Source organism: Labeo rohita, chromosome 8 (genome assembly GCF_022985175.1).
Source record: "Labeo rohita strain BAU-BD-2019 chromosome 8, IGBB_LRoh.1.0, whole genome shotgun sequence".
Classification (NCBI taxonomy): Eukaryota; Metazoa; Chordata; class Actinopteri; order Cypriniformes; family Cyprinidae; genus Labeo; species Labeo rohita.
Genome location: NC_066876.1, coordinates 14,652,894 through 14,665,715, shown reverse-complemented (window position 1 = coordinate 14,665,715; position 12,822 = coordinate 14,652,894). Strand labels below are relative to the sequence as shown.

General features: G+C 33.9%; 1 protein-coding gene across 1 annotated transcript in view; it reads right to left on the bottom strand.

Annotated features, from left to right (window-relative positions):
- Positions 1 to 12,822, bottom strand: part of ralgps1 (Ral GEF with PH domain and SH3 binding motif 1) — a 147,933-nt gene that overhangs the window by 105,096 nt on the left and 30,015 nt on the right. Inside the window, exons 6-8 of the mRNA XM_051117997.1 lie at positions 12,165 to 12,248; positions 9,463 to 9,552; positions 5,830 to 5,922 (exon numbers count right to left, since the gene is read on the bottom strand). Of these exons, the coding sequence (XP_050973954.1) occupies positions 5,830 to 5,922; positions 9,463 to 9,552; positions 12,165 to 12,248 (267 nt within the window). The remainder of the gene's footprint in view (positions 1 to 5,829; positions 5,923 to 9,462; positions 9,553 to 12,164; positions 12,249 to 12,822) is intronic.

Here is a 12,822-nt window from a genome sequence, read left to right as displayed (position 1 = left end):
TGTTAAGAGCTGAATGTGTCATTTCTCATTTTTTTGGTTAACGTAGGATGGAAACAAGAGCGGAATAGGGGAACGGTTAATAGCAAATAGAAGTAGGAGAATGAATCATGCAAGAGAAAAGGAGCACTGTGTACTATGTTGCAATTCCTTATTAAATGACTGGCCAACTGGTTTCATTTATTTGCCAAAGCCAATTTTTACTTGCATTAGACAGTTGCTAAGCATTAATTGTGGGTAACATGGAGAGACTGCTGAGATACACACTGGAATCAAGAGACCATCTGTTTGACTGTCAACAAATCCACTCTACTTCATCATGCATCTCTCCGCCAAAAGCTTTACTTCTTTCTGTGAACATGCCCTCTAGCTCTTTTTATACTTCCTTTCTCCTTTTTCCTTTATCTTTTGTCTTTCCTTCGGACACTTGTCTCGTTTTCATACTTTCACACTGCGTACATATACAGTGGAGTCCCAAATTCTAAAATAAAATAAAATAAAATAAAATAAAATAAAATAAAATAAAATAAAATAAAATAAAATAAAATAAAATAAAATAAAATAAAAAGAAATAAAATAGAATGAAAAACAAAATAAAGCAAATCAAAATAAAATAAAAAAGTAAAAAAAAAAAAAAAAAAGAATCTATATAAAATGAAATACAATAAAAATAAAATAAAATGAAAAAATAAAACTAAATAAAATGAAATACAAATCAAATCAAAATAAAACAAAACAAATCAAAATTAAATTAAAAAAGAAATAAAATTAAAAATAAAACAATGCACAATAAAATACAATACAATGAAAAAATAAAGTAAAACAAATCAAAATAAAATGAAATGAAATAAAATAAAAATAAAACAAAATGAAAAAATAAAATGAACCTATATAAAACAAAATAAAATAAAAATACAATAAAATAAAATGAAATAAAGCAAAATATAATAAACCAAAATAAAAAATAAAACAAAAAGAAACTGCATAAAGTAAAATAAAATTAATTAATTAAACAAATCTAAATAAAATAAAACTAAAGAAAATAATTAATAAAAAAATTGATAAAAATAAAAAAAATGAAACAAATAAAATACTGCATTACTAGTGTAACAATTTAAAGTGAAAAGGTAAATTAAAAAACCAACATATTCATCATATTCTCCAAAATGATTTAAGATTACGCAAAGAGCACCTTGAGTTTCAATGGGTGCAAAATAATAATAAAAAAAAAAAGTATTTATATTTAATGTATAAAAGTATACATCTTGCATTTAAACTTTATTTTTTCTTTATTATTATTATTATTATTATTATTTAAATCCAGATGTACAGATTATTTCAACTGAAAATTATTACACTAAAACAACTGATTTTCAAAGTGATTTATGGACCCTACTATATGCGTACTGTAATATTGTTTAATTTTTACTTTATGACTGACAGCATCTATGTATAAACTAGAACAGGCCAATAAACCTAAAATTGCTGAATTTAATGATAAAGTCATATACAATCTACATCTTCATATATAATCTGTTCTAAAATGTGTACCACTGACTGCTGTATTGCTCCTAATTCATTGCATGCCCACTGGGAAATCAGCAGTTAATCTTCAAAATAAGTGGAAACAAGGCCTTGAAGCCAAGAGATTCAGAAACTGGCTGGAACAAATGACATAAAGAATTACTCAATCCACTCTGTGCCATGAGCAGTGAAACAGAAACCATTTGCACAGAAAGGCCATTATAGTCATTATAGTCAGGCAAAAAATGTCAGCAAATACACGCAAGTGCCTTTTCATTATGAACAGGACAACAAATGAAATGCTTCAAACTTTAATTAAAACATGCAGATTTCCTCGAATTCAAGCTTCAAGGTTCTGGGACGTATGGAAACGAAACCACTTAAAGAGATAGTTCACTCAAAAATTAAAATTCTGTCATTAATTACTCACCCTCATGTCCTTCCAAACCCGTAAGACCTTCGTTCATCTTCAGAACACAAATTAAAGACGGTACTACCACGTTTAAGGTCCAGAAAGGTAGTAAGGACATCATTAAAATAGTCCATGTGACATCAGTAGTTCAACCGTAATGCTGAAGCTACAAGATTACTTTTTGTGTGCAAAGACAAAAAAAATAACAAATTTATTCAACAATTTCTTCTTTTCCGAGTCAATCCTTGCTGTCTAAGCAATCAAAAATATCTTAATTTGTGTTCCAAAGATGAACGAATGTCTTACAGGTGTTGTGATATAAACAGAATCAATGAATTACACTAATGAATATGTTGTTAAATGTAAGTACACTATTTAATTTAATACGATACACAAGGTTCCATTAAATAATGTCATTGTCCAGGTTCCCCTGTGGCAAAGCTAAACGTATGGCAAGAGAGTAGGGCTTGTGGTATCAGACAAACGGCCACGCCGCAATTACTTATAAACATGCTCCCTCTTTTTCCATCTTCTCTCAATTTGCAGAAGTGCTGTGGTTCGGTGTGGAATGTCAACTCTGGAAGCCGCTTGCATCCCAAATCATTAAGGCCCCCAGTGAGTCTGAACTCGCTACCACCGACATCTCTCAACAAAATAAAGATTTAACAGGAAAACTGCCTGATTTGCCTCTCAAAGAGTCATTTACTACCTTTAAAACTACTGCGCTCAGCTTTTTGGGATCTGTTCACATCTATTTTTTGGCCATGCTTCTCAAAGTAACATTCATGCAAATGAAAATAACCCATACATTTAAAAGGAAGTAACCCTTTTAAGTATGGACTATGATTTTAGGCAGAATATGAAAGGAATGGCATATCTGTCATAACATTTTTATTCAAGTTCATGGTTTTAAAAGAGCTCATTTATTATATCATTTTGAGTGGAAGCAGAAACACGCTGTTTCATGCGTGTCTCTTTAAACGCAAACGAGCTGCTGCTCCCCACCCCTTTTTCCAGAAAAGGACTGTACCTTCACAGCTCATAACTCAGATACTCTGCCAAAAAACATATGGTTTTGATTATGTCTATCATGCTGAAATCATGCGTTTTAAAGCCATATTAGTTAAAATTTCTGATATATGGTTTTCTGAGCGCACGCATCAGAAGCATACGCACAGAAAGTGCTGTCACATGGCATGCGGGTACTAAACTAAGTTCTCTTTCATGTCTTATTGCACTTAAACTGTCAAATACACACAAGTTTATGTTAAAAACACACAGGAGTTACAAAAACAGCTGGTTATGTCTGTGAAGGTAAACAGCTGGGATAGAAATTGATTATTATAATAAGATTCCCTTACTACGTCACGTGGGGAGCAAAATCTGTCATGCTCGTTTTTTTCACATGCTTGCAGAGAAAGGCTCACCAAAACAAAGTTACTGGTAGATGCACTGGGAAGCACTTAAAACATGGAAAAAGTCAGATTTTCATGATATGTCACCTTTAAGGATAAAACTAAACAGACTACACAGAAAAATACTTAGTGTACTACAAATAATACATTAATCAATGATCATGGAACTATTCACACAATTCTTTATACTGTAACAGTGCCGCTGTGCTCCGGGCGTCCCGTGTTCGAATCCAGACTCGAAGACCTTTCCCGATCCTACCCTCCCTCTCTCTTCCACCTCACTTACTGTCAATTCTGATAATAATAATAATTAATTTGTACAACAGAGGTGGCACAAAAGAACATAAAAGTGGCTTGTAGGTGTATTTTCATATATTTAATGAGGCTCAGAGGTGGCATGAGTGCAGTCAAATTTATAAATTCATGTTGAGATTAATATTTTATATATACAATTTTGAATACAGAAATGTTAAATGATTTAAATAACTGAAAAGATACTTAAAAATGAAACTAAAACTGCCAGTTGATGGCAGCAAGTCACTGATTTTATTACTGAATCATTCACTTGATTCATTCGAATGGCTGATTCATTCAGGGATAAAGCAAGTGACTGTCTTTATAAATGGGAAACTGAATCATTGACCTACTAGATTCTTTTAAAAATGCACATTAATTCATAAACGAAACACCGGTGCACAGCTGCACAGTTGTGACTTGTTTTGGACTATTTTTGATGACGAAATAAAGCAAAATCAGGCAATAGTCTTATAGTCAGACTATGTAAGTCACTTAAAATTAACATTTTGTTTATTTAACTGTTGCATTAAAATCAGTATCTGATTTACAAACTCCCTTAAAATCATTAAAAGCGGTCACTCATATTAGTTTGTTGAGATCTCACAAAGTTCCATTATAATCACTGAAGCTCTCTACACTACACAATGAATCTCTTATTTACAATCTCTCTACACTTTGTTTATGAAAGGATTTGTGAGATATGCCTCTGAGTCCTTACTCAATGTTGCAAAAACATGTAGAATCCTTTGAAGCTCCCCTCAGCGCAAACACAAATATGCTGATCGGGTCACTCGCACATGGTGCACTCAAATATTTTTTCATAGTTTCATAGACTGAAATGGTCACACTGTAGAGCCCTGTGTAAATGTCGATAAAATGCATATCGCTTTTTACAAGTATCCTGGCGCACACACCTTAATCAGATGTGCTCATTGAGTGCTGGTTGTGAGTGTTTTCTGTACAGCATATAGAGTTTAGCCCTCCTACTTTTTCCTTGAGAAAAGAGGCCAAGAGGTTTTGGACCTCAAACTGTGGTGATGCAAATACTTATAAATAGATTTAAAGCTTTGGCAACGTTAAGCAAGGTCTTAGAAACAGCTCTTTCAAAATTTTCCAAGCCACTTAAATGTTCAGAACGGGATCCAATGGACTCATTCTTTCACTGTCCCCATGCATTCAGACGGCCTTCTCATCTACATCTCTGCAAATAAGATCAATGGAAATCCAAGAGCACTGGGGCTCTCTGGAGAAATAAATACAAACACTGCATTGTCAGCTAAATTATAAAGCAGCAAAACGGCTAGCATTTGGTGGTTATGCACAATAAATCCACTGTAAGTGAACAGAATATTAAAGCAGAGGTTTTTTTTCTCATGTCTTCTATATATGACACATTAAAAATTAAGAATTTATGAAATAATCATCATAATTTGTGATGCCATTACTTAAAGGGATATTTTGGCCAAAAATTAACCACTGATGTCTCACTGACTATTTTAACAATGTCCTTGTTACCCTTCTTGGCCTTGAATGTGGTAGCTGTGTTGCTGTCTATGCAGGGTCAGAAAGCTCTCGGATTTCATCAAAAATATCATTTGTGTTCCGAAGATGAACAATGGTCTTACAAGTTTGGAATGACATGACTGTGAGTGATTAATGACAGTATTTTCATTTAACACTGAATATTCATGCAAACCATATTTATAATGATCTTAAAAACTTACTTTTAAGATTTGAAGAATTGCTATTTACATAGATATGATTGTATATACATATGGCTTGTGCTATTAATTAGAATAAATATAGAAAAATACAATAATAAAAAATGTATATCCTAACTGTTGACTAAATAGATGTGAAAATAAAAATGTCCTAAATAAAAGTCATATGTCTTTAATAAAAATGTAAAATAAAACAAAATAAATAAAAAAATAAAATAAAATAAAATAAAATTTGGCTGGCAAACGATTAATCGCGATTAATCAAATAAAAATAAAAATTTGAGTTATAATATAAATACAAGCACATTCATGTATATATCTAAGAAATATTTACAAGTATATGTATTTATTATAATTTTTATAGAATTTATAAACTTTTATTTTGTTCGCCAGCCCTAAATCAAATCAGATCAAATCAAATCAAATCAAATCAAATCAATACAAATCAAATCAAATAGCTTACCGCCCAGGTCTTGCTCAATCTGAAGATGGGTGCGCTCTGAAGTGCGGAGACCACCGACACCAGAGAGTGCAGGTTATTCAGCTCCAGGAGTTTCTATAAAGACACACAGAAGACATACAATCTTAATAAACATAATTCAGTTACATGCCTCATGTAAGACACAAATGTAGTCTTAATAAAAACCAGGACCCACTAAATCCACTAAAGCCTTCTAATTTCCATTTAATAGTTGTAATACAGTCAATGTATACAGATTTATTTTATGTTCAGTTATATTCTGCCTTCATTTGTTTATTCCACTGTGTCTTCCGGTCTGGTCAAGTCATGCTGTTGTCATTCTTCTCTTTTCCTACAGACTGAGACTGACCTTTGTGAACTACTATGTGTCAACCAGCTTCATGGAAAATAGAAGAAAAGCAAAGCTGTTTTGGTTTTTTAGTCACCGGCTGATCTGCTTTATCCATCAGCATAACCGCTAGCGTAGCCCACTCAGGCTTACTGGGGCATGTCTGCCGGTAGCAGGGTGTACAGTTCTTTCAGGTTTGGCAGGTAGTGCAGGGTGAGTGTTCAACCATAAGGAGTCGTTCACCGGTTTTCCTGTGTCATGGTACATTGAGTTTCAGGAGAGCATGCAGGCTGATTGAATTCACAGCAGTCTGTGTCTCTGTGTGTGTGTGACTGGTGGCATGAACAACAAGATAAGCATCTAAATAATGGCATGACTGTTTGGAAAGTTTTTGAAGTATCATTTCAAAAGAAATATTTATTTTTAAATGTAAGCTTAAAAAAATGACATGCAATAAAGATATACAGCAGAAAGGATAAAAATTACTACTAATTTTTTATGAGAGTTTCCAAACAAAATCTTAATTTTAATCACATAAGAAATCAAAGCATAAAACTCAGAAGTAATAAATTTCATATTACTGTCACTGAAGTGGACTGGAAATATAACAAAATTTCTAAAATCCTTTTTAAAGAGCAGGCCATACGGTATTTTAATGAGCCCTTCTAATAATTGTGTTGGAGTCGCCTACAATAGGTTTAAATGCATCTAAGGTCAGAAAACACTGTAATTTTCTCAAGCCATTTCTCAATGATTTCGAAATTATTTGTTCAATCAGTTCTGAGCAGGGTTGCCAGGTTTTCACAACAAAACCCACCCAATTTCTACTCATAACTAGCCCAATTGCGTTTCGAAGGGGGTCCACCATTAAAAATCATGTTCTGGGGGATAAAATACAAGTTTTTTTTGTCAGGGTTCCACTGGGAAATTTGCATTTCAGGGGCTAAATACAACATTATTGGAGTCGTTCAACATGCGGACATCAAAAACAACCCGCGGCAACAGTGTTAAAGTAGCCCAATTCTGTGGGAAAACCGCAGACTTGGCAACACTGGTTCTGAGCGTAATGTCTGTAAACACCTCCGTTCCATTAGCCTACTCTGCTCTGATTGGTCAGTTGGCCAGACCTGTTGTGATTGGTACAGAGATGAGTACTCAAGCAAGTTAGCGAGTTGTTTTTGATGTCCGCGGGTTGAAGCAACAGCAATAACATCATATTTAGCCCCTGAAATACCAGGGGAACCCCGAAAAAAAAAAAAAAAAGTGTATTTTACACATTGGAACGGGTTTTTTAACAGAGGACCCCCCTCGAAACTAGTTAAGAGCTAATTTTGAGCAGCAATTGGGCAGGTTTTGTTGTGAAAACCTGGCAACCCATTGACAAAGCACAGACCAAAAAAATAATATAGTGCTCCAATCCTTTCTTAAAATAATGACATAAAAACATTTGAACACTTATGCAAGTGAACTGTGCCCACAGCTAAAGTTTAGCTGCTAAACTGAAACAATTAACAAAACAATAACAGTGGATATGTTAGCTGAGTGCTAACATGACTAACTGATGAAACAACAGTTTGTAAAGCAAAATATGTCTAAGTTACATTCTTTATTATTACACTAAGTAATTAGAACAACGACAGTCTAATTAATCAACACATTCTTAGGAAATAGAGGGTTCAAAGCAATTATCAGAACTATTTCAGTAAGACGGATATCACATATTAGCACAAAGAACTTGCTATTTAGAGCACTCAACTGAAAATGTACACATAAAGTATCAATCGTAATTACAGGTTGTGGCTTGTTAATCCAAATAAAGAAGATTAGAAGCCAACAAAGATAAAAGCCAAAATTAGAGAAGCAGTCCTCGGTAAAATGACGGCACAACAAAAAGTTTGAATTGTATTGCTGTAGTATTGTGAGAAAAAATTTTGAACCACTGATTCTTCACATCATCACCTTTTGGCAGTAAAAACAAAACAAACTCACTTTAACAGCACAGAACACCGCGTCTTCTTGACATGACGTAAACTACTAACTAGCAGAAGTGTTTGTGGGCAGGGCAGACTGTTCGTATTTTTCAGGCAGGATTATGCTAAAGTGTTACCCAGTGACATAGATCGATAACAGGCAGAAGATTCTCGTTAAGGGGATTCTGAGTCGACTCTTTCTTTAGAGAGACAATAACTTTGTTTATTATGCACTTTTTGATTAACAACTTTGCAGACTGCACTGTAAAAAAAACAAACAAAAAAAATTTGTTAAGTCAACTTAAAATAATTTGCTACCCTGCAGACTTAAAATTTTAAGTTCAGTCCACTCAAATAAGTTTAGTCAACTTGAGTTGACTAAACTTAAAAGCTGGGCTTGTTACCCAGCTGCCTTAAAATTTTAAGTTGAATGAACTCAAACATCTAAGCTGTCATTTAGTACAACTTAACATTTCAAGTTGAATAAACTTTTTTGAGTTGACTGAACTTAAAATTTTAAGGAAGCCGGGTAACAAATTATTTTAAGTTGAATCAACAATTTTTTTTTTACAGTGTGTTTACATGGAAGGATAGCTACATCTACTCTCAATACAATGTATCTGTATTAAATTACATTTTAAAAGCAATTACAAGATGGATGGAAAGTCAAATGAAATGCAGGAAATGATTCAAGAGAAGTTAATGAGAATAGCAATTATGTTGAAATGAGAAAACACGCATTTAGTGTTTGGTACTGGAGTAATAATGATGTCATTTTTGACAATAGAAGGGCACTTGTTTGTGATTTAAATGTTTAATCACAAATGGAGGCAGAAGAAAGAATGACATACCGCAGACCGTTTAAACTGAGTCTTAGATGAATCACAGTCAGATGAATTCATTTTTATGATGTTCTCATCCTCATTTTATGCCATAAACACTCACCACTCCTGCACAATGTCTCTGCTCGTCCTCACTGACTTTAAACAGAAAGCTGCAAACCATCAAGACGTCATTAAAATTGCCCATTGCTAAAGGAAAATTCTTGAAAGTGCCCATGAAAACCTGTCTTGCTTGAATTTCTAATAAAACACCATCGGTTACGGTAATGCCAGTGCCAAGGGCAATTACTAGAATTCCAAATGCAATTCAAATGTGAATACAAATATTAATAAATGACCGAATTTGATGAAAGTTATAAGGTCAGTTATATATCTGCTGCCATGGCAACACAGACAAAGAAAAAAATAACAAACAATAAATAAAGAAACCAAGCTGCACTGGCTGAAGACCAGTGAAAACCAAAGAATGTCTCACCTTGGCAATTTTGATGAAGTGCCCCAATATTTCTGCTCGGATTTTCAATGTTTGAGCTGTCAGTATCTCCCTCACTGCCCAGAAACTGACCTAAGAGAAGAAAAGCCAGTAAGTTAATGAAATGAGTCCCACGATGCAACACTAGCTGGTTATCTCTGCAGAATAAGCGTTTAGATTTAGAGGTTTTAGAAAATGCATTTAAAACTACATGGACGTATATATAATTTATGACTATATGTTATGTAATTGCTGTGATGACAAAAAGCAACCATTCTTAACAACAATGACTCAAAATGTGCAGCACACACTAGTTGATAAAACTTTATACATAGACAGATTCATGAAAAATACAGGAAATCATCAATCATGATTATCATCAATCATCAATCATCTTTCCTCTAATTTACAGGCTTAAAAAAGGGTGAGAAAATCAGTCAAATGAGCCTTTTAAGAATGAGATCAAGCAGCAAAACTGAATCTTTCCCGTTTTCCCTCTCAAAATATAAGAAATGTGTTGTTTGCGATGACATTAAAAAGACTGAAATGGCAAGTGTAATTGCAGACCTTGAACAGCCACTTCCATTAACATTCCAAGACATTTAAGCTCTGCCAAAATGAAATGCCATTTAAATAAAAATCATATTCATTCCCACTGCATACTGACCTTCGTAAGCAGATATTTATAAGTGTATTTTCAGAAATGGGTATAAAGAAAGTGTTGTGCATTTACAGTAAGTGTGTGAACTGATGAATTGGTCAGGTCATTATAATGTGTCAGGATGTGTGTTTCTGGATGCATAGAACGAGGATGCAGGGACTCAAGGAGTATATTTCTGATTTTAAGATCCACTGTTGTAAAGTAACAGTTCTATATGTCTAATTACTGTTTACTATGCATTTTACTGACCCTTGCTTAAAGCCACTGCAGCAGAGGCCTAAAAAAAATTAAATGTGGCAAAAACTGAAGTTGAAAAAGAAATGTGGCTAAGAAAAAATGGAGAATAACCCATCAATAGTGCAGTGTATTCATTTATCTAAAGGAGAATCCACTTCAAGAACAAAAATGTACAGATAATTTACTCACCCCCTTGTCTTCCAAGATGTTCTTGTCTTTTTTTCTTCAGCCGTAAAGAAATTATGTTTTTTGAGGAAAACATTTCAGCATTTTTCTCCATATAATGGACTGATATGGCGCCCCGATTTTAAACTTCCAAAATGCAGTTTAAACGCGGCTTCAAACGATCCCAAATGAGATTGTAAACGATCCCAGCCAAGAAAGAAGGGACTTATCTAGCGAAACAATCGGCTATTTTCATTAAAAAAAAAAAAAAAACAATTAAAATACTTTTTAATCTCAAATGCTCATCTTGTCTTGCTCTGCCTGAACTCTGTGTATTCTGGCTCAAGACAGTTAGGGTATGTCGGAAAACTATTTTCGTATTTTCTCCCTCAACTTCAAAAATCATTTCAAAATCATCCTACATCGCTGCAGAAGTACCAACCCAGTCTTTGCAAAGTGAACATGAGATCAAACACCCTTAACAAAAAAGGTAAAACAGTGATATAAGATGAGTTTAAGGTTGAGGGAGAACATGACATGAGAATTTTTCGACATACCCTAACTCTCATGAATCAAGACGAGCGTCTGACACTAAAAAGTATATAAATTGTATTATTTTTATGAAAATAACCAATCGTTTCGCTAGATAAGATCCTTCTTCCTCAGCTGGGATCATTTACAACCACATTTGGGATCGTTTGAAGCTGCATTTAAACTGCATTTTGGAAGTTCAAAATCGGGGCACCATAAAAAGTCCATTATATGGAGAAAAATCCTGAAATGTTTCCCTCAAAAAACATAATTTCTTCACAGCTGAAGAAAGAAAGACATGAACATCTTGGATGACAAGGGGTGAGTACATTATCTGTCAGTTTTTGTTCTGGAAGTGGACTTATCCTTAAATGCAGCTGTTAGATAAAATAACTAAATGGAGCAACATGATGAATCTAAGGCATGTTTTTGAACTACAAAACTGTAATATCCCATAAAGAGAGCAAATTTCATGTAATTTGAAACAAGATGCACCCTCATTTTGAACTTGTATAAATGGACACCTAATGGTCTTCTGTTTTACAATAATAGGCTTGTGTGTTAAACACAGAGCCTGAATGGTAGGTCTATATGAAATTTACTTTATCAGCTATATAGTGAGGTTTCTAGCTGACCTATCTGAACACATTCCATGTCAAATCAGCAGTGCATTAGCATTGACCTCTATTATATGAGTTATTTCTGGTGGTGCTAATGGACCTAGGTCTTGAACCCTGAAAAGGGGTGATAAATGAATAAAATAAAAAAAAAAAACACATGCTATATCTGTTATAAAACTGTCTCTTAAACTGCTACAGTATATAATGAAACAAAACTTGAATCTTATTGAAAATACCAATACATTAGGAAACTGTAAGTAAAATGTTAATAATAATGTTAATTCAATGTTAATAATGTAAAATAAAAACAAAACTACAATAGAACATTTCTGTGTGCCCATATACCAGAATTACACGTTGCAAGATGCTCATGGCGCCAGCTGTTCGTTTAAGACAAGTTTTTAAGTTTAGCAAACGTGGAATAAACACCGGAGCAGCATACAGCTTTTAATAAATGATCTGGCTACATTCACTTGCGGAACATTGCTTACCTGGTTAAATCTCCGCGTGAAGGCCACAACGTTGGGTGAAAGGCTATGCTTCTCCTTCTTGTTCCATCCACAGCTCGCCAGCTCCTAAACAACAAAATAGTCAAATCAACCTTTCTTCCAGTTTTTTTAAGTGTAATATTTAAGTCTTATGTGTGAATTTTGTCTACACCACCATTCAAAAGTTTAGCATCAGTAAGTTTTTTTTTTTATGTATCAAAAATACATTAAAACAGTAATATTGTAAAACAGTATTTAAAATAACAGTTTTTTATTTATTTGAATATGAAGATCTAAGACTTTTTCTATGTACACAAAAGGCCCATTTCTCTCAAATATTGTTCACAAATCTGTCTAAATCTGTGTTAGTGAGCAGTTCTCCTTTGCCGATGCTGGCCACGCAAGAACTGGAATGTTTTAATGGGCCACTCAATCCACAACGTTGACATCAGCAAACCGCTCACCCACACAACGCCATACATGCTGTCTGCAATCTGCCCTGTACAGTGAAAACCGGGATTCATCCGTGAAGAGAACACCTCTCCAAAGTGCCAGACGCAATCGAATGTGAGCATTTGCCCACTCAAGTCAGCTAACACAGATTTAGACAGATTTGTGAACAATATTTGAGAGAAATGGGCCTTTTGTGTACATAAAAAAA